This window comes from Rana temporaria, chromosome 1, assembly GCF_905171775.1.
Source record: "Rana temporaria chromosome 1, aRanTem1.1, whole genome shotgun sequence".
NCBI lineage: Eukaryota > Metazoa > Chordata > Amphibia > Anura > Ranidae > Rana > Rana temporaria.
The window spans coordinates 297,467,912-297,495,472 of NC_053489.1; the positions used below are offsets into that span (position 1 = coordinate 297,467,912).

Genomic DNA, 27,561 nt, shown 5'->3' on the forward strand with positions numbered 1-27,561 from the left:
CATCTGAAAGCAGCTCGTTTTTACGCACCTATATAAATGACTTCTTTGAAAACAATGCAGCCACATTCAGACTCGAAATCAAAAAACACTAAATGCATTTTTTTACAGCCATGTAAATAAAGCCTAAAGCCTAAAGTACCAAACACGCTGCAGTACTATAGTGCAGGCACAATATATTCTGATGCCTTGTTTATTGCCCCAAATTACAGGACAATGTAATATGCTAATGATGATATTTCCTCGTAGTGCTAAGATTCAGACCATCCCCTTATATATGCTCCTATTGCCTATCATGTTTAGAGGTGGTCTTGTTATCTAATGTTGATGACCCATTTGTTCTCTATTTGAACTTTCCTTTTCTTGGTTCTTATTGTGTTGTGGTATTTTCTTCTTAGGGCACCTTCACACTGAGGTGCTTTTCGGCCGGCAGCAGGGTGCTTTTAACCCACACTAGCGGACGAATAAATGGTCAAAAACGACCGTGGCGCTTTGCAGGCTATTCGGCCGCGATGCCCGTTTATTTCAATGGGCAGGGGTGCTTTAGGAACGGTGTATACACTGCTCCTAAAGCACCTCAAAGATGCGTCTTTCACACGGGAGTGACAGTAGAGGCGCTTTACACGCACTATTTTTAGCGCGATTTTTAGCGCTATAGCGCCAGTAAAGCACCTTAGCGTGAAAGTAGCATTAGGGAGCTGTGCAACCTTGGGAGTTACAAGGAAAAGTAAGACCATTTCTTTAACTGTGGAACTCACTTGAAGCTTGAGAGGCATCAGTAATGGAGTTTGATGACACATCACTCCAGGGTTCAAGCACAGAACACACCGCATAACATTGTGTGCATTTATTCTGATAGTTATGACCCTGTGCCAGCCTTAAATGTTAAAGGCCATTGTTGGCTGCTCAAGCCACAAAATTATTTTCTGGCATAAAGCAAAACCAACTTGATCTCACTTTAAATAATCTAAGAGCTCTATCTTCTTCTAGATATTACCTGTGAATTCATTCAGACCTTCAGCCTACTTTACTGTAAAGCTATCTTTCTTTCTCTCTCACATTAGTTTATATATAACCATTCAAAAAAATAATAAGTGGAAAGAGTGATGTCATCCTTTCTCAATAAAAACCTAATGCATCTATATTTACCGTAAAGAATTATAGCTCTCTAGCAATAGCAAGATATTATCTAATTTCTAGGAGCCCAAACAGCTGTTGCACACTGTCTAGAACTTTTATTGGAACCAATCTTGTGTATTTAAACCTCCCAAACTATTTAATACACATGGACAGAATATTGTGCAGCTTTGCTACATATTTTACCAAGCTCCCAGGGGGGAGTGCTGTCTATAAATAAGCTCACAGCGAAACTGTAACTTCTACAGAACATGCTGCTCAAAAGAAAAAAACTGTTATATATATGATATTTCGTGTAAAATATAAAGCTGTCTACTCTTGGCAAAAAAAACACCAGCATATATATATATATATATATATATATATATATATATATATATATATATATATACACAATTTTGGGTCAAGTATGCATGAGGTTGAGTAAATAGTTAAATAGTTATCAAAATTGTCAACCAGCTGGCTAATTAAAAAAAAACTGATATCTCCATCCATATACTCAAGGTAGATGAAGGAATCCTCCCTCATGCACTATTGTATTCTAACAGCAGGGATTCTTTAGCTGTTAGAATACACTGATCGCTGCAGTGCTGATCAAGTGAAAAATCTCCAACAGTCTTGTTCATTAGGTTGACTTCTCTAGAGCAGGAATGGCTATAGATGAATTGAAATACGGCCGGTCCCTGCTGAACCAGTATACTTTGGATCCATCTATGGCCAGCTTAAAATTCATATTCCTCTACAGCTCATCAGTTTTAGAGTTAACAATAAATGTTGGCCCTAGAATTTATGTGCTTTCGTATGTGCATGTGGGAAGGGGGGCTTTTAAAAGTTTTTGCTTGATTTTGTAAAGAATATCCGATCAGTTGCAAGAAAAAAATAAACAAAAACATTTTTGCTTGCACGTGATTGGATAATGGAAATCAGCAGAGCCTAACCACATTTACTAAGCTCTGGGGAAAAAAGAGATTTTTAATACAGCTTACCTGTAAAATCTTTTTCTTGGAGTACATCACGGGACACAGAGCGGCATTCATTACTATATGGGTTATATGGAGTACCTTCAGGTGTAGACACTGGCAATCTCAAACAGGAAATGCCCCTCCCTATATAACCCCCTCCCATAGGAGGAGTACCTCAGTTTTGTAGCAAGCAGTATGCCTCCCAAAATGGTCCTCAAAAAAGAGGGGTGGGAGCTCTGTGTCCCGTGATGTACTCCAAGAAAAAGATTTTACAGGTAAGCTGTATTAAAAATCTCTTTTTCTTTATCGTACATCACGGGACACAGAGCGGCATTCATTACTATATGGGATGTCCCAAAGCAATGCTTACAATGAGGGGAGGGAGAACATCTCCAAGACAAAAGGATTTAATTTAGAGATATACTCAAATCATAATAAATCCAACTTAGTTGAGAAAAATAATTTTAAATTTTAAATTTAACTCAAAAAAGAGGAGCCCCCGGAATCCGAGGGTCTCAAACTGCAGCCTGCAGCACTGCCTGCCCGAAGGCAGTATCAGTATTCCTTCTTACGTCCAACTTGTAGAATTTTGTAAACGTGTGGACAGAAGACCAGGTTGCCGCCTTGCAAACTTGAGCCATAGAGATCTGGTGGTGTGCTGCCCAGGAGGCGCCCATGGCTCTAGTAGAATGTGAGGCTACGGCAGTATGCTGAGCCTGCATGGGATAGAGCAGAGGGAGAAGTGGGCTGCCGCGCTCTGGGGTAGTAACAGCCTCTGATTGGTCAGCTGCGGCAGCCCCCTTCTCTGATAGGTCCGTTCGCGTGAGGTAAAACCTGCACTGGACGAGCCTATATAAGGGAGAGGCTGAGGCGATTTGCTCAGTCACATCTCCTGACAAGCAGCATCGCCCGCCTCTCCCTCTCTCTCAGGATGAAGCGCGCTGTGCAGGACAGCCGTGAGGAGCTCTTATGTAGACTCCTAGAGAAGGCGGAGAGCAGGGGAGGTGAAGAGTGGCTGAAGCGTTGCCTGTCTGAGGAGAGTGGCTCTGTTTTATCTGTCAGCCCAGCTGCAGTACCAGAGATGAGCGTGGGCGCCCCCAGGAAACAGCCTGGAAGAAAAAAGAAATGTAAGACCAATAATTTAGCTCCTCAAGCTGAGGGAGCTGCAACAAGAGGTGCTTCTTGCCAGCAAGGGAGCAGCGCTGCCTCTTCCCCCCCTCCTGGGGACTTGGGTGAGCATGTTTTACCTGAAGTTGTTTTCAGTAATGTTAACCAGTTATCTGCATTTTCTAGTCTAATTGAATCTTTGTCTGTCATTGTGCAGCAGTTCAAAGGTATACATGATGCGGATTTTACATCACAAAATGTAAATATGTATGTGCAACCAGGTGAGAGTCTGAGTACTCAGGCATGCACAGTAAGTCAGAGTGCACAGGAGACTGGTGCTGGAAATAGCGATAATGCTATTGATATGGAGGAGGTTGGTGTGGTGTGGCATGAGGCTGGTCATCCCTCTCTGCTAAATAAGGATGTTACTGTCAGATCGAGTGTGAGGTGTCCTGCTGTTAATAATACTTTACCCCTCAGATCCTCGGCTGCTATGGTCAGCGAGTCTTCCTTTAAGGAACCCCTCCCTTGCAGTTTATCCCCGCTGGGTTTTCATCTGTCTAAGTCAGTCAAAGAAAAAATTTGGAGGGGTGAATATCTCGATATATTATCACTTCTCCCTGCTTCTAAGGAGTTTTTGGCTAAATCTGACAGGCAGTCCAGCGAAAGAACAGAGGAAGATAGGAGGAGAGCGGTTCCTAAGACATTTCAAAACTGGCTGCAAGCGTTCTGTATCTATTCAGCAGTTATGGGAGAACGCTTCCCGGGGAAGTGCTCAGGTTTATTCCAACACCTGGATATTATTGCGGAGGCCTTTCGCCACTTTGGCGGCTCCGCATGGTTCTCATATGACGAGAATTTCCGTCAAAAACTAGCTGTGCACCCATCGCTGCATTGGGGGGCTAAGGACGTTGGTTTATGGTTAAACCTTATGCTGCCACCTAGGCCCCAGTTCACCCCTCGCCCCGCTTCAAATGGTCAGAGTCCAGTCAGGAAGGGTGTATGCTTTGCATTCAATGAGGGTCAATGTAAATTCTTATTGAATTGTAGATACAAACATGAGTGTTCTTATTGTGGCGGTACTCACGCGGCGAGCAGATGTTTTTGTAAAGCTGCCGCTAGTTCCTCTCATTCAGGACCCAAGGACACACATGGGAAAGGCCCCGACTCCGGTGAGCCTGGCAAGAATGCGCCCATGGCTCGAGCGCTATCCAGACCACAGGATGGCGGCTCTGCTAACTGAAGGTTTTGCCAATGGTTTCTTAGTGCCATCCTTTACTGGTTCAGGGTGTACACCAGTTAAAAATTTACTATCGGTATCCATGCACTCTAACTTAGTGCTTGAGAAAATTTGCAAAGAATTGTCTGAGGGTAGGGTGGCTGGCCCCTTTAATGACCCGCCATTCTCTAATTTCCGGTTGTCCCCTTTGGGCATCGTACCCAAGAAAGAGCTGGGTGCGTTCAGACTGATCCACCACCTATCTTACCCACCGCATTCGTCACTCAATGACGAAGTTGCCTCTGTGGAGGCTCCAGTCTGCTACGCCTCATTTGATGAGGCTTTGTGTCTTTTGAGGCAAGCAGGGCAAGGGGCTGTGCTAGCAAAGGCTGATATTAAGTCGGCTTTCCGCCTTCTTCCCGTGCATCCACAAGGCTTCAATTCTTTGGGTTTTCAATTTTTGAATAAATATTATTTTGATAAATGCATGCCAATGGGGTTTTCTATGTCATGCTTTTATTTCGAGGCTTTTTCCTCCTTCTTACATTGGGTCGTGTCAGTCGTTATCCCTCAAGGCCTTATCCTACATTATCTAGATGACTTCTTGTTTTTAGGTCCCCGGGGGTCATCAGTGTGTATGGAAGCTTTACAGGTTTTCTTTGACGTTTGTCATGACTTTGGCGTGCCTCTGGCCCAGGAGAAAACAGTTTTTCCCACGACAGTTATTGAATTTTTGGGGATCACGGTTGACTCCGAACGAATGGAATTCAGATTGCCACAACAGAAGATACATAAAATGAAGTCTATGATTGCAACCTTTCTTGTCAGTAAGAAGGTGTGCTTAAAGGAGGCACAATCTTTGCTGGGTCTTTTTGCTTTTGCAGCCAGAGTCATCCCTATGGCGAGGGTATTTTCGCGCAGGTTCTCGTTAGCCATAAAAGGTATGGTGAACCCTTACGCTCATTTCCGAATTTCAAAAAGCATCAAGGATGATCTAAGAATTTGGGATGCTTTTTTAAATGAGTTTAACGGTTCCTCGGCCTGGCAAATGGACTTTATTAATAGTTCTCAGTTGGAATTCTTCACCGATGCAGCTGGCTCTGCTGGGTTCGGGGCTTTCTTGGATGGGCGCTGGTGCGCCCAGTCCTGGCACCCTGATTGGCTCCAGAAGGAGATACTTCAAAATCTAGTTCTGTTGGAGCTCTTTCCAGTGATTGTGTCGGTGGTTGTGTGGGAAGACATCTTTAGGAATCGTAGAATCTTAGTTCATACGGATAATAAAGGTGTCTTTTTTGCCATCAATACTCTGTCCTCTAAGTCTGATCCCGTTCTGAGGTTATTGCGTTTCCTTGTACTTCATTGTATGAACTGTAATATATGGTTGAGAGCTGAGCATATTGCAGGTAAAGAAAATAACATAGCAGATTCTTTATCTCGTTCACAGTTCAAGAGATTCCGAGAGTTGGCGCCATCAGCGGATCAACATGGCACCCCTTGCCCAGACTTCCTCTGGGGCTTAATTTGGGAATAATATTCCGGAATCTCAAGGCTTCAGTAGCGGAAAACACCTGGAGGGATTATAGGCTTTCATGGCACAAATGGTGCTCTTTCTGTCAACCATTGGGTTTGGATCCACTAGATGTATCTTCTTACGTGGCTTTGTCTTTTTTGTCCTTTCTCATTCAGTCTAATCTGTCCCCGGCTTCCATAGGTAAAATATTGGCTGGAGTTTCTTTTTTCCTTAAGTTTGCAGGCCTTCCTGCTCTTACCTCTTTCTTTCAGGTTCCCATATCTATCCCCATTTTGATCGATCTTCTTCAGATCCTTCAAGATGTCTGCTCATCCAATTTCGAATCTTTGCTTTTTAAGGCTGCTTTCTCTATAGCATTCTTTGGAGCCCTTCGGTTAGGTGAGTTTACTGCAGCAAATAGAAACGCTTTTTCATTTCTCCGTTTTTCTCATGTTCAGTTTGACGTCGGTTCTGTCCGTCTGTTTTTGTCCAGATCAAAGTCCTCTCAGGTTGGCCAGTGGTTTTCTTTATCCAGTTCTCCTAATGAGGCTATCTGTCCCGTGTTTCATGTTCGTAATTATCTTTTGGTCAGACCATTGAGTAACGATTCCTTTTTTATTCATGAAGACTTGTCCTCTCTAACTAGGTACCAGTTCTCAGCTGTTTTGGCCTCCTGTTTGAAGCGCTTGAATTTATCTGGGTACCAATTTTCTTCCCATTCTTTCCGAATTGGCGCTGCCACCACAGCTGATTCTATAGGTTTTTCAGAGAGTAAGGTTAAAAAAGTGGGCAGGTGGGGCAGCAATAGATATAAGTTATATGTTCGTCCCAGTCTTCTAACTTTATGATTCTCTTTCAGATTTATCCAGGAATATCGCTTGGGTCATAGGTCACTCCTACGTGTTCTGGGCTTACAAGCACTCCGGATCCAGATCATACTCTGCTAACCTGGGGCTTGATCCTGATTTATTTTTAATTTTATGGTCAGGTGTTAGAGGTATGCGGTGGCGCAATTTAAAAGACCACCTAGCTTATTTGTCTTCTGTGTGGCCTCAACCCCAAGTGATAGTTATCCACGTGGGGGCTAATGACTTGGGTAAATTCAACACATGGGACTTGTTATGTGAAATGAAAAGGGATCTCTATTCCATAACTCAAATGTTCCCAGGTTCAGTGTTAGTATATTCTGAGATGGTTCCCAGGCTGTTATGGTCGCCGCACGGCACCCTTTTCTACGTGGATAGAATCCGCAGACGGCTAAATAGGACGATTCATAGTTTTATGCCTTCAATTGGTGGCTCTTCCTTTCGTCATTCCGAGTTAGAGGGTTTTTTGCCTGGGTTGTTTCGGGTTGACCAAATTCATCTGTCAGGCATTGGCCTGGACATTTTTAATATGGGTATCCAGTCCATGATCGAATCAGCCACGGTGGTGGGGGGGCCTCGGCCAACAGCTTCGCGGTTGGCCCCGGCCGGTGGGGAGTAGTCGTCCAGCTTTTGCTGGATGGACAGAAATTAATTTGATTTTAAAGTTTTAAGTTTAGCCAATTTGGCCTTTTGTAATTTAATTTATTTATTGAGAAAATTTTTGTAACCCCGCCCCCACATTTTATGGATGACACCGTGGCCAATTTTACCAAAGTTAAATAAAAATGTTGTATCAAATTGTTGTTTGGTCTCCTTATTCAATACCTCTGTACTAGCCCATGTGAGGCTACGGCAGTATGCTGAGCCTGCATGGGATAGAGCAGAGGGAGAAGTGGGCTGCCGCGCTCTGGGGTAGTAACAGCCTCTGATTGGTCAGCTGCGGCAGCCCCCTTCTCTGATAGGTCCGTTCGCGTGAGGTAAAACCTGCACTGGACGAGCCTATATAAGGGAGAGGCTGAGGCGATTTGCTCAGTCACATCTCCTGACAAGCAGCATCGCCCGCCCGCCCACCCTTACCTGTCAGTTTGTCATAATAAGTCATGGGGTCGTCTGTATGGGGGGGAGTAGTCGTCCAGCTTTTGCTGGATGGACAGAAATTAATTTGATTTTAAAGTTTTAAGTTTAGCCAATTTGGCCTTTTGTAATTTAATTTATTTATTGAGAAAATTTTTGTAACCCCGCCCCCACATTTTATGGATGACACCGTGGCCAATTTTACCAAAGTTAAATAAAAATGTTGTATCAAATTGTTGTTTGGTCTCCTTATTCAATACCTCTGTACTAGCCCATGAGCCTTTAATGATACTGGAGGAGGCAACCCTTTCAAGCCGTAGGCCTGAGTGATTAATTGCTTAATCCACCTAGAAATGGTGGACTTTGCAGCTGCCTGCCCCTTCTTGGGCCCATCCGGTAGAATGAACAGCACATCTGTTTTCCGGATCTTCTTTGTAGCTTTAAGATAGGCCTTCATGGCCCTGACAATATCCAAGGTATGCAGCAACCCTTCCTTTCTGGAAGTAGGTTTAGGGAAGAAGGATGGTAATACCAAATCCTGGTTCAAATGAAAACTGGATATGACCTTCGGTAGGAAGGATGAGGGCGGAGAACGACCCTGTCCTTATGAAAAACAAGATATGGTTCCTTACAGGATAAGGCCGCTAGCTCCGAAACTCTTCTTGCGGAAACTATGGCAACCAAAAATACTAACTTCCTTGTCAGTAGAACCAAAGGAATTTCAGCCAACGGCTCAAACGGTTGTTTCTGTAAACTTGACAGAACAAGATTTAAATCCCACGGACAAAGCGGGGATTTAACTGGAGGTCTAATACGTAAGACCCCTTGAAGGAAGGTCTTAACCAGCGAGTGGGTGGCCAGCGGCCGCTGAAACCACACTGACAGAGCAGAAATCTGTCCTTTGATTGTGCTTAATGCCAATCCTTTATCCACTCCTAGCTGGAGAAGACTTAATACTCTATCGATGGTAAATTTGCGAGAAAGCCATCGCTTGGACTCACACCAGCCTACATAGGCCTTCCAGACCCTGTAATAAATCACCCTAGAGACCGGTTTCCTGGCTCTGATTAGGGTAGAGACTACTTTCTGAGACAGACCTCTACCCCTGAGAATCAGGGATTCAGCTTCCAGGCCGTCAAATTTAGATGCCGTAAGGCAGGGTGGAGGATCGGACCTTGCGATAGCAGGTCTGGCCGTAGAGGAAGAGTCCAAGGGTCTCCCACTACCATCTTTAGGATGAGTGAGTACCATGCCCTTCTGGGCCATGCTGGAGCTACCAGGATGACTGGTATGTGTTCCACCCGGATCCTGCGCAGCAGGCGGGGTAGTAACTGGAGCGGGGGAAACGCATAAAGAAGTTTGAACTGATGCCAAGGGCAAACCAACGCATCGGTTCCGCAGGCCATCGGATCCCTTGAGCGGGATATGAACCTGTCTAGTTTCTTGTTGAGTCTCGATGCCATGATATCCACGTCCGGCACTCCCCATCTTTGGCAGAGTGCTTGAAAGACTTGTGGATGCAGAGACCATTCCCCCGGCCATAGAGTCTGGCGGCTTAAGAAGTCCGCCTGAAAGTTGTCCACTCCTGGAATGAATATTGCCGATATGCAGGGCACATGCGCCTCTGCCCATAGGAGAATCAAGCTCACCTCTCTCTGAGCGGCTTGACTCCTGGTTCCCCCTTGGTGATTTATGTATGCCACGGCCGTGGCATTGTCTGATTGAATTCTCACCGGGAACCCCTGCAATTTTGACGTCCAAGCCCTGAGGGCTAGTCGAGCAGCTCTGAGCTCCAAGATGTTGATGGGCAACTGCTTCTCTGGCTTTGCCCAAGTACCTTGGCGAGTGCAACCATCCAAAATTGCTCCCCAGCCCGTCAGGCTGGCATCTGTGGTCACTATCTTCCAAGCCACTGGGCTGAAAGACTTCCCCTTCAGTAGATTCTGAGGGTCTAACCACCAACACAGACTTTGTCGGACTCTTGATAAGAGCGGCAACGGGATATCCAAGGCCTGTGGCCTTCTGCTCCATGCTGACAGGATGGCTGCCTGTAGGATGCGAGTGCTTAGAACCAGTAGGATTAATTCCTTGATGGCTTTTACCTTCCTCAGAGGTAGGAACACTCCTTGTTGTTCTGTGTCTAATCTCATGCCGAGATATTCCAACTGCCTTGTGGGCTGGAAAGCTGACTTTTCTCGATTTAGGACCCAGCCGAACCTCTCGAGGTATTGGACCGTGAGGGCCACTGCTCGCTCCAAGCCGGGAGACGAGTGGTCTATGACTAGGAGGTCGTCCATTTATGCTAGGATCGTGACCCCTTGGATCCTTAGCTTGGCTAGGATCGGAGCTAGGACCTTCGTGAACACCCGGGGGGCCGTAGCCAACCCGAAGGGAAGCGCCACGAATTGGAAGTGACGCGAAGCCACCATGAAGCGTAGATATCTTTGATGTGGCTGATAAATTGGAACATGAAGGTAGGCATCCTTTATGTCTATGGACGCCATGAAGTCGTCCTTCTGGAGTGTGGCAGCTGCTGACCGCACGGATTCCATCCGAAATGAGCGGATCTTTAGATATGCATTTACCATCTTTAGGTCCAAAATTGGCCTGACATCTCCATTGGATTTTGGGATGATGAATAGGTTGGAGTAGAAACCCAGCCCCTGTTCCAGGTCTGGTACCTCTACTATTACTTCCTGGGAAAGTAGATGATCTAATGCCGATCTTAATGCGGCTCCCTTTTCCGGATCGTTTGGAATCCTCGACTTCTGGAAATGAGGAGGAGGAAACCTTAGGAAATCTAATTTGTAGCCTGTGGCCACGGAAGACCGTACCCACTCGTCGGGAATGCTGGCTTCCCAAATCTCTGAAAAGAGTCGCAGCCTTCCCCCCACCTTCGTGGGTGGGGGCGCCCCTTCATAAGGTTGGCTTGGGGGCTGGTTTTGCTGGTTTGCGAAACCACTGCCTTTTGCCTCTAACAGCCTGTCCTTGTGATTTGCTGTTGAAGCCGAAGTTTGCTTTTGCAGGAGGCCGTCGATACTGCTTGGCATTAGAGGGCCCCTGCCCAGGGGAATACTGTCGTTTAAACGCAGGCCCCTGAACCTTCTTCTTAGTTGGCAAGAGAGTACTCTTGCCGTTTGAAATGGTCTGAATGTATTTATCTAGGTCTTCTCCGAAGAGTCGTCCTCCATGGAAGGGGAACCCTACCAGGAGCTTCTTGCATGGGGGCTCAGCCTCCCAGCTTTTTAACCATAAGAGTCTTCTCATATGGATAAGGGATAACGATAAACGTGACGCTTGCTGGATAGAATCCTTGATTGCGTCTACCGTAAAACATATGGCCTTAGGGACATCCGAAAATTCTTCTGCCTGCTGGGCAGGAATAAGTTTAAGCATCTGCTTAAATTGATCCGATAATGCTTGAGCGACCCCAATCGCAGCCACAGCTGGCTGTACTACTGCCCCTGCAGTAGTGAAGGAGTTCTTAAGTAGTGCTTCCAAGCGCTTATCAACTGGATCCTTGAACACCTGTATGTTTTCTACAGGGCATGTTAACGATTTGTTAACACATGAGATGGCTGCGTCCACTGCAGGAGTAGCCCATCTTTTGGAAAATGTTTCTTCCATAGGATATAGGACAGAGAACTTCTTAGGTGGTAAGAAGATCTTATCTGGCTTGTTCCAATCTTGGAACAAAACTCCCTCTAATAAAGGATGGATCGGAAACACAGCATTGCTTTGAGGCGCCCTCAGTGAGCCCAAAGCTGAAACCGTCGATACCTGGAGATCTGGTACTGGCAAGTTGAATGCCCTATGGACCAAGTCCGACAATCCTTGAATCCACCAGCTCTCCCTCAGGGAGACTGCCCCAGACTCCTCTGTATCCGGATCCTCGATCCCTGAACCTACTTGGTCCTTGTCCAAGAGGTCGTCCAATTCCCCTGAGGAAAGGACCTCCTCTTCTGAGGGTCCGCGCTCGGGCGACGGAGATCTATTCCGCTTACTGCCCCGCATAGCTGCGGCTATCATTTTACCCATGCTTTTCTGCATCTCTTTTAAAGAGGTGAGTAATACCTCCTCCGTGACCATCTTAGGGTTGGACTGACCCGCGTCAGCTCCAGCCCCAGATCCCGATGGCCCCAAGGCTCCCTGTGGGGAAAGCAGCGGCATAGCTTTGTCCGAGACCTCAGACTCTCTGGGGGAATCCCCACCTCTTGTACCCTTGTTTTTTGATGCCATGGTACAATACCGAGGTACACCTGCTACTTATTGGTACCTGGGACTTATAAATAGTTAAATGCCCAAACACCTGTTTGGGGGATAAAAAAATGCTTCCTCTCCCCTAGATGACACTTTTTTTTTTTTTTTTTTTTTCAAAAAAAAATCTCTTTTTTTTTTTTTTTTTTTTTCAAATCTAGGAAAGAAAAAACATTCTGTCCCCCTGAGTAGTATTGCAAGAAAAACTATGAGATGGAAAAGAAACAGCCTATTCCTAGGCTTGAAAACAGTCTTTCTGAAGACTGCAATATTCTTTCTGGCCACTGTGTGTCCTCGGCGCCCCGTGCTTGCCGTTCTGGTCTTTCCTCCTCAGTTCCAAAGTATTGAATGAGCTATATGGAACAAACAAGGAAGGGCCGCCCCTTCCTTAAGCCACTGACCCGCCCTTCCCCCCCAGCAATCTCAAACAGGAAATGCCCCTCCCGACAGGGGGGGGGGTGGGGTTGGGAGGAAGGGACCTCTCTGCTCCAGCAAACTGCAGCCTGCAGCCTGGAACCATGAGGAGGTCAGCGTTTTGCCTGCTTTGCAGGCCGTGAGGAGGAAGACTGAATGGAGCATCGCCTGGAGGCTTGCAGGTAAGCACAGCTCTCTGACACACACATATACTTTTATATCACACAGGCCCCACTCAATGCTTTTCCAACACTACAAGGGAGGTCACATCTTATGGGGAATAATACATATAGAGCCATCCTATCTTTATGATATGTGACTAGTTTGCCAGATGCAGTGCATAACTTTAGGCATGTCCCCTGTGACCCCCCAGAAAAAACCTGCTAAGAACCAAGTTCCGCAAGTTTTCCCCTCACTTACCTGCTCCATGCCGCAGGACTTTGCCAAGCAAGAGGCCCAATCTTCCCCCATCTCGGTGGGGATGTCTAGACCTTCAGGCCCTGGGTTCCTATGAAGGATCCACTGTCCTGGGCCCATATAGCACTCTGGCAACAGAAACATTAGGCACCCAAAGGTTTCTAAGTTCTGGGCCCAGGGTCCAGCTCTCTAAAAAGAAAAGCATTATGGGCTATACCCCAAGGGTTTGGGGTCCGGTTACTGACCACTTTAGCGCTGAGGCTTTTTTGGACAGAACCGGTTAGCTCACCTAATCCCAAGGATGTGGAGGCAAGCTAAACCATGACTAACACCTAAGACACTGGCGGAAAAACTGAGGTACTCCTCCTATGGGAGGGGGTTATATAGGGAGGGGCATTTCCTGTTTGAGATTGCCAGTGTCTACACCTGAAGGTACTCCATATAACCCATATAGTAATGAATGCCGCTCTGTGTCCCGTGATGTACGATAAAGAAATGAGTGCAACTGCATTTGCAAAGTGCACAGTCTATTTGCCTTAAGTAAATCAACCCCTTAATTTCCCAGAAAATCGCACCCTGGATTCATTTCAGAGGTATTTATTTTTATTTGATATGTTCTATAACAGAGTTAGGATTTTTGTCTTTTTTTCATTCTACATAAAAAAAATAATAATAATCAAGTGGTTTTAAATTACCACCAAAGAAATCTATATGGGCTCATTTATACTTGCGGTTAAGGGGCAGTAAAAACATTCTATTGGGCTTCAAAGGAAGCTGGACAGGGGTTCACACAGGAAAACTGCTCTGTGGTTTCCAGTGAGTGGGGTTGCTATTGAGGGATAATAGCACCCCACACACCTACTTAAAAGCAGCAATTTTTTGATGCAGCTGCCTGTGGGAAAGGGAAGGCGTGAAATTGCATGCCTTCCTGCACCCACAATAGTATGAACATAGCCAAAACAAGCCCTATCTATCTCAAAAAATGGTACAAAATGAATCTGGGTATAGCATTGCATGACGGGGTAATTATCACTCAAACTGTCTCAGCACTGAAAAATGAAAAATGGCCTGGTAATGAAGGGGTGTTACAGACTGGTACTGGTACTGAAGTGGTTAACCCAAATGCTGTGTAAACTACAAGCATGCTGAGAATACAGCCAGAAGTAAATGGAAAATTAACTCAACTACAGGGGATACACAACACATTAACAATATTACTGCTAAAGTGAAAATTCCCATTATTATCGTCACAGTGTCAATAATAATATGGCATCTTCCATACTCATTCACCCAATTTGCAATTTACAGGATGCAATGCTTTACATTCTGTATGATATATTTAATGGCCTCTAACTTTTGGAGTTTGGGATTTTTTTTTAGCAAAGCATATTTGGTCCTCACTCTAAATACCGTAGCTAATTTTAGGTTGGTCGGAGAAAGTAAGGATCTGATTGTCTGCTACTTGTTAGTCTTGCATGCTGCATACCTTTAGAATGATATTCGTTCTGAAAACTGTATAATCACATAGAGTAAACTAACATTGATAGCACTCTACAACAATACATCACTTAGATTAATATGTTTGAAAGGCTTCCATAATACAGTCTCTGAGATTCTAATAGTGGATATTGAATGGAAGACTCAGTAATGGCAAGTCAATAGATCAATGTCTAGTTTTCTGGCGACTCCTGTTCCATCATTGACATTAGAGATTATATTAGAAAATCTAATTTTCAAAATTGTTACAGAAAAAATATATAGTTCTTCATAATCAAAGTATATAGTATTGATTTAAAAGCATTTTATCAAGATTAGGCAACCAGTCCTGGTAAGGACAGAGGAGTCTTTAAATTATTGATGGGAAAAAAGTTATATTGTTATTATATTATTTTTTTCGCTCCTGGTTTTTTGATTAGAAGACCATACATTGGCTTTACTAGTCAAAAGTACAGCAATAATATATTTTTTGTGTCATATGACATCTCTGAACTGTAAAATACACATGGGTATAATGAATAACTCTTCATATTGCTTTTTTTATTAAATTATACCCTGTGTTAATATAGTTTTCACTCATATAATTCCTCCTTAGACTATTACCATAGACTGAGGGCAACAGTACACTTTTAGATATGAACTTCATTAGCTTCTGTGGTACAAGAAGCTTTGATATTCTATTCTCCCCGTACAAATATTATGTACTATATAAACAACACTATTTCGACTGCACACTAATTATGAAATCCATTTAATAATTAAAGTGGGTCAATGTCATGCTAACATCTATCCAAATATTAAAGAACATATTATGTCAATTTGCCAGGCCAAGCATTTTTTCCCTGAAGCTGGCAGTACAAATCCATGTATTTAAAATCTATACTACATTCTAAAAATATTTTAAACATAAATATTGTAAACTGATGTGGTGATAAAGCTTTATGTTGATAAAGCTTTAAAGTTTAAATTACGATTTTGAAAACCTAATACAGCGGGGTCAGGTGGTATGGTTATTCAGGCCCCACTTACCTATGAAAGCTCATGAATAGTCACCCACTGACCTTTGGTAAATATAGTACTGTGTAGAAAAATGGGAACTAAACGGCTCTCCAGAAACAGATGTCCACTACCATTTTTTTTTTTAATACAATGGTAGCGGAGTGGTTAAATAAATCTGTATGGGAAAAATGTTCACAAGCATATTTGGTAAACAATACAATGCATTTTCACTGCTGAAATCCCTAAAAATGCAAAGTGTATGTAATAATTAATGGAAAAAACATGTCTTGCTAAATAAATATTCAGTGATATAATAAAAGAATTGATGTAGAAACATAAACACCCATTATTAAAATTTTAACTTTCCACTTCCTGTACTAGTATAACACTAAAATTGTAAAATCCCACAGAGTAAATATGACTTAGAATAGTAGCTTTAGAGTCCCATCTTTTCCTAGACCTGTGCCTTTATATCCATGGGGCATGACAAGACTGACCTCCAGATTATATTGCCTATCCACTGAATGGCTGAGCAATTTGATTGCCCGTCCTTGATCTACACTCTTTCAGAGTGACAGATAATGATGTGATGTGTAAAATAGACTTGTCTGTATGCACCGCATATATACCGTGCCACACATATTAGGCCCCGTACAGACAAGGGGACATTCCTGATGAAAACGGTCCACGGACCGTTTTCATCGGACATGTCCGCTCGGAGATTTCGGTCTGATGGTTGTACACACCATCAAACCGAAATCCCCGCGGACAGACAGCGCGGTGACGTAGCGGTGACGTTGACGCTGCCACGTCCGCAAACCAGGAAGTAAAATACTTCCACGCATGCGTTGAATCCATTCGACGCATGCAGGAGATTTCTGTCCGCTGGTTAGGTGTACTAACCAGCGGACATGTCGGACGGACGGGTTTCCAGCCGACAAGTTTTAAAGCCCGCTTTAAAACTTTTGTCTGCTGGAAACCTGTCTGCTAGGCTGTACACACGGTCGGATCTGTCCACTGAAACTGGTCTGCGGACCAGTTTCAGCAGACATGTTCGGTCGTGTGTACGAGGCCTAACACAATATATAAAATACATACACATATATATTAATATTACAACACTTATCTCAGGACTAACAACCTCCATGCCCAGTAAATGTTACCTACTCTTCCCCCACTTAGATAATCTTGCAATTAGATATTTTTTTTAAATAACTAATGTCCCAAATACTTAAATCTGCAGTCACATGACACACCAAGTCCGAGTCTGTGTTCTTCTGCACTGTGACAATCACATGATCTCAAAATACACTGATTGGTTCTTGACCATTGGTTGAGTTTGGAGCCAATCAGACATCTAGCAGTGCTCTAGCTGTCAAATGTGGGGAGACCCATGCCTGGGATCATCACTAGGAAGCCTAGTGGTTAAGATTACTACTTTTCACATTCGGTAATCCGAACATTTTAAGTGCAGTACTGATTACCTCTGCTAATTTAGTGTAGCAGTTTTATTTTTCTAGATCATGCATTTCTGCAGTTTTCTCTGCTTGTGTTTTGGCTCAGATCTGCAGATCTATGGAAAATCCTTTAACACCCACAGAGAAGGAGCTGGAGGACTAGAAATGACAAATTTCTGCTGTCACCTCCACTCTCTTTACTGAAATCTGTTTAATGCAGGGCACGTGTAGTGGCTACTTCTTTTATCGAAATAAATCTTTTTGTTCCTCTTAACATGTCTACTGTTTACAGACTTTGCTTGTCAGGACATAACTGCAACATAATAACACATAAATATTAACAGACTACTAAGCAACTGTCATCACTCAAAGTGGAACATTGATTAAGCACATGCACTATATATTTATAATATGTTCACATTTGCTTAAAAGGTTCTTTATGCATACCTATGGACTCTTTTTAAACCCATCAAATCAATAACATATGCAATAATACAGTGTTCTCATTTAAAACCAGTGCTGATTTGCCTACAAAAACAACCAAAATGAACAAATATTGCAGTCTACAATGTTCCTAATTCAACAATAGTTGTCTACCCTTTGTCTATTGGCACCATGTACTGCATTTTACGTTTTCCAAAGCCTAACTTTGTAGTGGTAAGAAGCAAATACAACAGCATAGTAGGGGGAATGCATTTCTGTGGTTAGCCCAGCAGAAATACACAAGGAGTCACATAAATAGTCTTTTTTCAGAAGGTGGGTTTGAGCCAGCGAAGATCCCACAGTGTTTTTAGCATTCTCTCATAAAGAGATTCTGTTCAAAGACCCTCGACTGCTGCCAAGCAAAAACAAAACTGCTCATTATGGTCAAGAACTCAAACAGAACAAAGCACTAAACTTACTTTCAGCATCAGCATGGAGTAGGAAGCACAGAAGAACCAGCACTGGCCTGGCAAAGTTCATCATCTGACAGCTTGGCACCTGCATGTTTAGGAAGGCTTAATTTCACTGGCTTTCAAAGCCAATGGGTGTCTACCCACTTCAGTGTTTCAGTGCAGCGTTGTCACAGCCTGTTGAAAAAGACAAAATAAACAAAGAACATAGTTATTTAGGTGCTATAACAACTTAAAATCTATCATGCAAATCCCTACAGGGAATACATTACATATGACATATTTTTCCCATTACAGTAACTGGAGTACATTACAAAGTTTGCATTGCTGCCAACATGCATGATGCCCAGAAGCAGCTTGGCAGAGCTAATAATGTATTTCCCCGTATTAGCACAAAGTAATCCTCAATCCCAGATGGTTTCCTCCCCTGGTCAGATCATCACCCGAATAATTTATCATCATAATTAACTGTCTTTTTAGTAAAGGTAGCAATATACATTACAAGACAATGATATACTGCAGGATCCTGAATTATGAAATAAAGCAATATGAAATCCCCAAACTACACATTCTCAGAGCAAGTTTTCACACAAAGTTGTCTTTACTTCTCTGGCAGAACAAAAGCACTTGCAGTGCAGGTTGTTGGGCTTTGCACAATACACCCTTAGAATGTGCTTTCAACTATGGGTTTTAACCGTAAAAAAGCCTAATCCAGGAAAGGTATTATAGGAAAAGACAACAGAAGCAGGAAAATACAAGAATTCAGTTAAATAATGCTATATATAAGTTTGTATCTGGCTTTACACAAAAATTAGACCACTAAAATGAATTGTCCTAATTTGCTGTAGCATATGTTTTATTTCAATAGCTGCAATATTTCCAATATTTTTTTTTTTTCAGTATATTCAATTAATCTACCTACTTGTGGTATAGGTCAGCAGTTATTATTTTGCATGCAATAGTTATTTAGCTATTACAAAAATGATTTGGTATTATGTTCCCAAAAATCAAACATTATTCTGTCAATTCCTTTTCACCTGTTTCTCAGAACCGAACAATGGCAATCAAAGCCATTGTAACAAAAACATACAAAGCACATGGTTATATATTTATAGTTATATATATATATATATATATATATATATATATATATATATATATATATATATATATACACATACATACATATAACTATAAACAAAACCGAAATAAAAAAAAATGTCAGGCCGAAAACCGAAAATTACTTTTCTTTTTTCCTCCTATTTCTATTTTTTTTTAAATAATTGTATGTATTACATGAGACATTTTAATTAGCTTCATTGATTTAAAATAACCAGAATTGAAAAGCTCCAAGTCAATATAATAAAATAACCAAACTTTTATTTAAAAATTGGACACAAATACATAGTATATTAATATTAATATATAAAACTTATTGTTGCAAAACAGGAACAACAAATCCAGTAATAAACTCAAACAGCAGCTCTAGACTTAAATTTGTTTCAGTGTAAATGGGCAAAATACCATTGTGTTTATTAGCAAACCTGCTATTGGCTATTTCAAAATGCAATAGCCAATCGCTTGTTGGCTATTGTACCCGCCCACTGCCTGCTGTCAGTCAGCAGAGGAGCGGAACCTGAAGGAGAACTTACTCCTTCAGCAGGCAGCGGGTGGGTCCAATAGCCAACCTGCGATTGGCTATTGCATTTTGAAATAGCCAATAGCAGGTTTGCTATTTTCAGTTACTGCGGTACGATCTTACCTCCGTTAAATGGTATATGGGAAGCGAGCTGGTAGAGGCCCCAGAGTGGATCGGCCAGCAGGAGATGGTGAGGTGTGACTGGGGGGGGTCTTGGGAATGGGGTGATGTGGGGGAGCGGAGATACCTCCGCAGTGCCTCAGACGTCCAGGCAGCTGCCGGCCGCAAGATTATGCCACCGGGAGCTGATTGTAAGCACATCAAATAACTGCAGCTTAGAGGTGTGGGCCTGAAGGAATTTAGCTGTGCCGATCCCCCACCACTCCCTCCCTCATTTTCAATGTGGCCATCTATTGATATACCTGCACTGTACCGGAGAATTTCCGCTGCTCGCACAGAAGGTCAGTCTGAGTGGGGTCTGGGCAGAGTCACAGCAGGTGGCGGGGGCTTCAGATTGGTGGGCAGTGTTTGGAGTTTGTACTGTGGGCGGGCGGGGGAGGTGGGTCATTATCGGCAAATTTTTTGTTGTTTCGTCATTTCCCCAAAAGAGCTATTTCCGGACGATATGTATCGGTCTCTGATATATCGGTGCATCCCTAATATATATATATATATATATATATATACTGTATATATATATATATATATATATATATACTGCAAATATAAATACTCCAATAAAAAGGAATAATGTGTGTGTTAAAAAAAAACAAAAAAAAACTCTTCATCCATAATATAATCTTTTGTGAGTAGGAATTCTTTTTGATAGATTTTACAAAAAAATGCGCAATGGTGCACTTTATTACTGTTTAGTGAATTTGTCCACTGGTACCTTTTGTGCGTACAAATTATGTTGAATGTACTGGACAAAAGTTGACCACAGACAGATCGAAATTCAGCTGACCGAATTTCAAGCTGTATTTGGCTGCTCTAGTTTGACAGATGTTGATTGTTATTTGGACTTCTGTCAAACTCTCTAGCAATGCTCATCAAACTGAGTGACTCCTAGGGCTCTGTCCTATCAGGAGATAGATTGGGGACAGTGGAAAAAGGGGAGGATCAGAGAAGACATGATCATACAGCCTTTTTAAACAATGTGCAGGCTTAACCCCTTAGATTCCACAGTGAATATAACAAGCATGCTTTACTGCATATACAGACTGATTTTACTATTGTCATTTTTGTAACACTTGAACCACTTGCCGACCAGCCGCCTTCATTCTACATCGGCAAGTCGGCACGATCCCACGAGCCGTCGTAGCTGTACGTCGATTCCCTTAAGCAGGATAGCAGGCGCGCGTGCCCGCTGCACTACGGGGGTGCAGATGCTCGTGGCCGGCGGTCGGAATGACCGCCGGCCACACGCGATCGCGGGCACGAGAGGCAGAACAGGGACGTGTGTGTGTAAACACACACATCTCAGTTCTGTGAGGAGAGGCAGATTGTGAGTTTCTTCTAGCTAGGAACCACGATCTGTCATTTCCTCCAGTCAGTCCCCTCCCCTTACAGTTAGAGCACACACACACATGAGAGAACACAGTTAACCCCTTGTTCACCACCTCGTGTTAACCCCTTCCCTGCCAGTGACATATACACAGTAACCAGTGCATTTTTATAGCATGAATCGCTGTATAATTGTCAATGGTCCCAAAAATGTGTCAAAAGTGTCCGATCTGTCCGCCAATAAAGTCGCAGTCCTGGTAAAAAAACGTAGATTGCCGCCATTACTAGAAAAAATAATAATATTAATAAAAATGCCATAAATCTATCACCTATTTTGTAGACGCTATAACTTTTGCGCAAAGTAATTAATATATGCAGAAGAATACATATAGGCCTAAACTGAGGAAAAAAATTGCTTTTTGAAAAAAAAATGTGGATATTTATTATAGCAAAAAGTACAAAATATTGTGTTCTTTTTCAAAATTTATGCTCTTTTTTTGTTTATAGCAAAAAAATAAAAACCGCAGGTTCAAATACCACCAAAAGAAAGCTCTATTTGTGGGGAAAAAAGGACGCCAATTTTGTTTGGGTACAGCGTCGCACGACCGCGCAATTGTCAGTTAAAGCGTTGCAGTGCCGTATCGCAAAAAATGGCCTGGTCATTGAGCAGCCAAATTTTCCATGGGCGGAAGTGGTTAAGTAACACGTGAGGAACTGAAAACGTCTGTTATAGACATGGTGTTCAAGCAGGTTGGAAATGTATTCTTCATGTGATGTATGCTTGTGTTAAAATGCCTAGGCAAAGTTAGTTTCTCAGTTATTAAAGTGTTACTAAACCCACAACAGTAAAACTCTTTTCATATTACTGGATTTAGTAAGACTTTAAGTTTTCTATTGGTCACATACATTGATCACATAGTATGGGTATACCCATGCAGGGTCCCAGCACAGCCATACTGGAAATTCTATATGGGTATACCCATACTATGTGATCAATGTATGTGACCAATAGAAAACTTAAAGGGGAGTTCCACCCACAAATTCACTTTTTAAATATAAATACCCCTGTAATACACAAGCTTAATGTAGTCTAGTAAAGTTAGTCTGTAAACTAAGGTCCGTTTTGTTAGGTTGTCAGAGCATTTAGTTAGTTTATAATCTAGAAATAGACCGTGGCCATCTTAAGTGTGGGCATCATGAAGCCAGACTGTATGACTTCCTGGATTTCAGCCTTGCAGATCTCGCACATGCTCAGTGCTGCACAAGCGATGTAATAGGTTTCAGTCAGGTTTATTTGCAAGGACTACTGGGATACATGATGCCTTTCCCAGAAACCCTTGCGAATAGCCTTGTGACTTAATAGCTTAGGCTAATAAGGAGGAGGAAGTAATGAAGGACTACAAAATAAAGGTATTTACAAGCAACAAAATAAATAAAAATTGTCCATTCTGAACACTATGAGATTAGGGCATGCAGCACAGACAAACATAAAAAAATGGGTGGAACTCCACTTTAAAGCCTTACTAAATACAGTAATATGGAAATAGTAATAAACTGAATGAACAATAACTTATCTGCATACTGATAATATCAAATAGTAATTTAAATAAAATAAATACTGCAGGTTCTATATCAGATTATTGTTATTAACCATTACTATGCTTTTTCTGTTTTAATGGTACACGTCTCGGTAGTAGAATTCAATTCACATCTACAGTTGGAGAGCAAGAATCCTAAAATTAATTTTGCTAAAGGGCTCTTTCAGGTATTTATCATGCTGCAATCAAGAACGCTTAAACTTTTATTAGCATCATAATAGAATATACTCCATAAAATGATAAGAAGTCTAAAAAAAGATTATCTACAATGTTGAAGTTACTTGATGAATGTTCTAACTATAATCATTCAGCCCACACTTCTTCAATTTCAGCATCAACATCACATTGTTTGATATATACGCTACAGTTGCCGGTGGTAAAATGACAGGCTGCCAAATAAATGTCGAGCAAAGTTCCTGTGTTAAACCATTGGGATTTGAAAACTTCCTTATTTTAAAGTATTTAAATATGTCGTTTGTTACATTAAATTGTCAGAAAGTGTGCCATGCTGCTGCTTCTAGGAATATGCTGAGGAACACAGAAGGCTGAGTTTTGGCACTTTTCAGCGCTCAGTTTATTCCAACAACTGTTCTGTTTCAGATCTACCCATAAAATGACATTTCATTCCATGCTAGATTTTTTCTGCTACATGTCCAACTTCTTCTAAAATTCAGTTGCAATACCTTTTTTTGATATTTGTAGCACAGCAATATAAAGATGACCTTTTCGAGAAACACTGAAAACACAATGGGGTTGATTTACTAAAAGAAATATAGGCTTTGCACTTTGCAAGTGTAGCTGCACTCATTTTCCCCAAAGCTTAGTGAATGTGGTGAAGCATTAAAGGAGAAGTACAACCAAAGCTCCTATGACTGTACTCCAGTTGATTCTGCACTCCTGTGACCCGTTTTCAGCAGACATGGGGCTGAATCCTGCTATCACCTGACATCACAGAGCTGGTCCAGGCTCGAACAAGATCGCGACCATATGGTCAGGATCCGCCCACCTGTCTGGACCACCAACCAGCTCAGCCTCCCGTCCCCTCCACAGCCACAGGGGGGAAGAGGGGAGAGCAGTGACTGACAGTCACCAGCTCTCTGCTCAGGGAGCTGCGAGTATCAAGCGATCGGCAGTGTTTGATCGCTCATTTCTCAGTGTATAGCCTCGATTTGAATATCCAACGGGAATTGTGTGATGACAGGCTGTTGTCGGAAAATCTGAGTTGCCCAAAGGGTGGCACTAAGAGCTGTTTGTTGGCCGACAATTCTTTGCCGTTTGTATGCAATGCAAGTTCACAGCCAACGCCCTTTGGACCAAAGTCCTACGCTTTGTCGTGTGTACGAGGCTTTAGAGCCGGCAGGGGGCAGATACAGCATCAGAGTGATGCTGCATCCACCTAGGTAAGTATGATTGGGGAAAAATAGAAACCCCATACCTCTCATTTAATCTGTAAAGAATACTAAATCGATTGCAAGGAAATGTGATTGGGGATGGAGATCAGCAAAGCTTCACCGTATTCACTAAGCTCTGAGGAAAACAAGCACAGACGCATTTCCAAAGTGCACCGTCTATTTGCTTTTAATAAATCAACTCCAATCTATTTAACACAAAAGTGCTACCAATATCAATATCATTTATATCAGGCGTCTCAAACTGGCGGCCCTCCAGCTGTTGCAAAACTACAAGTCCAATGAGGTATTGCAAGAATGACAGTTACCAGCATGACTCCCACAGGCAGAGGCATGATGGGACTTGTAGTTTTACAACAGCTGGAGGGCCACCAGTTTGAGACCCTTGATTTATATGCATACACAAGTAAAATGAATAGAAATATATTAAAAAAGTAATATTTAAGAAATATTTTAGAAAAAGGTTCTGGTCATAGGCCGACTTATTAAAAGTCATAGAACTTGCTTCTTGAACATGGAAAGATATTTCAGTGTTTTTTGGGTTTTTTCAGTGTCCGTAACTGGTCTTCCCCAGCAGTAATGCCTTTTCACCACTAGATGTTGTCAGTCTTCTAGGCTTCATGATGGCTAAAGTCATTTTCAGCCCACTTAGGCCCCATTCACACCTGAGACATTCTCTGCTTGAGCCCTGGTTCACACTGGTGCGATTTGACCCATCTGTGATTTCAAATTTCAAAAAGTAGTTTCTGTACTACTTTTTGCGATTTCGGCCCGCGATTTACATTGACATCTGTGCAGAAACCTGTAATTGCAGCCAAAATCAGGACTGACAAGCGGGAGTGAAATTATGTGAGTTCAGCTGAAAAAAGTTATAGCGTCTTCAAACTAGGGGATAGTTTTATGACATTTTTATTAATATTTTTTTTTTTTTTACTAGATCAGCAATTTTATCGTGGCTGCAACATTATGGCAGACACATCGGACACTTTTGACAACATTTTGGGACCATTGTCATTTTTACAGTGATCAGTGCTATAAAAATGCACCGATTACAGTACTGTAAAATTTACACTGGCAGTGAATGGGGTTAACCTGTAGGGGGCGCTTAAGGGGTAAAGTGTGTCCTAGGGAGTGCTTGTAACTGTTAGGGGGCGGGGCTCTCCGTGACACGTCACTGATCGTTGTTCCCGATGACAGGGAACACGATCAGTGACAGTGTCACCTAGGCAGAACGGGGAGATGTTGTGTTTACACTAACATCTACCCGTTCTTCAGCTCTGTGACCCAATCGCGGGACACCGGCAGCAATCGGGTCCGTGGGCGCGATCACGGAGCTCACGGCAGGGTCGCAAGTGCGCCGGCGGCGGCGAATGCGTGACCAAGTGGCTCGCAAATTAAAGGGGATGAACCTGTATGCCCATTTGCGCAGCCGTGCCATTCTGTCGATGTACATAGTTGTGCGCAGGTCGGGAACCAGTTAAAAAGCTAAAATACATAGCAACAAATGATGCAACAGATAATAGTTTTCTCTATTGGCTAATAAACGACAAAGCCCAAAAACGCTGCATACAAACACGCACAAACACGTGCCAAAAACGCATGATAAAAGGGCGGAAACGTGCTCAAAGACGCTACACCCAGGTGTGAATGCAGCCTTACTGTAAGCCAGGGCTCGACAAAATCCGGGCGCCCAGTGGCAATTGCGACAAGAAATTGTGACGCCCGCGTCCACCGGTAATTGAGGCCGCGGCTTTGCGGCCTACAAGGTTGCAAAGCTGCGGAGTCAATTACCGGCCATTGCGGCGGGGGAGGTGGGGGCGCACGGAGGCACAGATCCTGTGTCTCCGTGTGCCCTCACCTCCCCTGCCGCGGGATCGCGGCAGGCCTGCGACGGCCGGTAACTGAGGCTGCGGCTTTGCTTTGCTTTGCTGAAGGCCCAAGCATCCTTCTGTGACTTGGCGCCATCTGGTGGTGGCCGTTGGCATTACAAGTAAAACATCAGCTCTAATTATTTTTTTCACTGCCATCTCCTTCCCTCCAATTAGAACCCCCAAAACATTATATATATTTTTTTATTCTAACACCATAGATAATAAAATGGCGATCGTTGCAATACTTTGTCACACCGTATTTGCGCAGCGGTCTTACAATCACACTTTTTTGGGGGAAAAATACAGTTCTTTTTATTAAAAAATAAGACAACAGTTAAGTTATCCCATTTTTTTTTTATATTGTGAAAGATAATGTTACGCCGAGTAACTTGATACCCAACATGTCACGCTTCAAAACTGCTCGTGGAATGCCGATAAACTTTTACCCTTTAAAATCTCCATAGGCGACGTTTAAAAAATTCTACAGGTTGCATGTTTTGAGTTACAGAGGAGGTCTATAGCTAGAATTATTGCTCTCGATCTAACGATCGCGGCGATAACTCACATGTGTGGTTTGAATACCGTTTACATATGCGGGCGCTACTTACGTATGCGTTCGCTTCTGCGCGCGAGCTTGGCGGGACGGGGCGCGTTTTCTGGCTCCTAACTTTTTTAGCTGGCTCCTAGATTCCAAGCAAATTTGTCAAACCCTGCTGTAAGCCCAGACCATCCAGGACATTAAACCACATTGAGCTTACAGGAGAGATTGTAAGCTCCTTGAGGGCAGGGACTGATGTGAATGCATATTACATATGTAACGCGTTGCATAAATTGACCGGGCTTTATACTGTAGGTAACTGAAATATATAAATACATGCCGTGGAGGGTTACAGGGTGCCATTCTCTGAAGCATGTATGACCAGTGTATGTAGGCATACGAAAATTTCTGGGGGATGGAGAAGTGGAGAGGAGGCAATGACTGTATGGTGGAGGATGGGTTAAAACTGGAATTGGTCTTTAACATGGAAATGACTGTGTGCTCTGGGTCGCTTTTTAGCCTCTCCTTAATCTGAAATGACTCTAATATAAAATGAGCAGCTGCACAGCAAATGCTAATATAGTGTAAAAATCTCAACTATTATCAAGGTGGAAAATCTCAGCGCTCTAGAAAGTGTTAAGATTTTATTTTTATTTTGATTAAAAAGACCACATAACAGCATTCATGTGACATGCATAACACCGGAGAAAATATATAGAATGTTATATTTGATGACTTTACAGTAACAAATATATATTCACTCCTCCTAGGTATAAGGAGTGTGTAAAAAAACAGCCCGATCCATTATCTTCATGATGCAGTCTAACAGTCCCCAAGGTAAATATGCTTTATTGCAAACTAAGTGGAACATTTATAATGCACGAATAGAGTAGTAAAATATGTTTAGCATAGAACTGTAAAGTGGAATCTAAAGGGCCCTACCAGTTAATATTTATAGGTGCTCAAATTAAATTATATTTCCACTTGCTGTGCCATTTCATAACAGTTATAGGCTCATGCTGCATTTGTTTGCATGAAATAAATGTATATTTAGAACCATTTAATGAAATCAACTGACTCTGGAATAAACATTAGCATTTTAGTGTGTGCTCACTACAATATTAAGTCAAATGGTAAGAATGCTGCAGAGATGGATACAATAATTACTAGAAATATATATATATATTTTTTGTAGTT

General features: G+C 42.6%; 1 protein-coding gene across 49 annotated transcripts in view; it reads right to left on the minus strand.

Annotated features, from left to right (window-relative positions):
• Positions 1 to 27,561, minus strand: part of PTPRD (protein tyrosine phosphatase receptor type D) — a 521,758-nt gene that overhangs the window by 376,533 nt on the left and 117,664 nt on the right. For all 49 annotated transcript variants that reach the window (XM_040357869.1, XM_040357852.1, XM_040358160.1 and 46 more), the window contains exon 2: positions 17,816 to 17,983. In XM_040357869.1, the coding sequence (XP_040213803.1) occupies positions 17,816 to 17,900 (85 nt within the window). In that variant the 5' untranslated portion in view covers positions 17,901 to 17,983. The remainder of the gene's footprint in view (positions 1 to 17,815; positions 17,984 to 27,561) is intronic.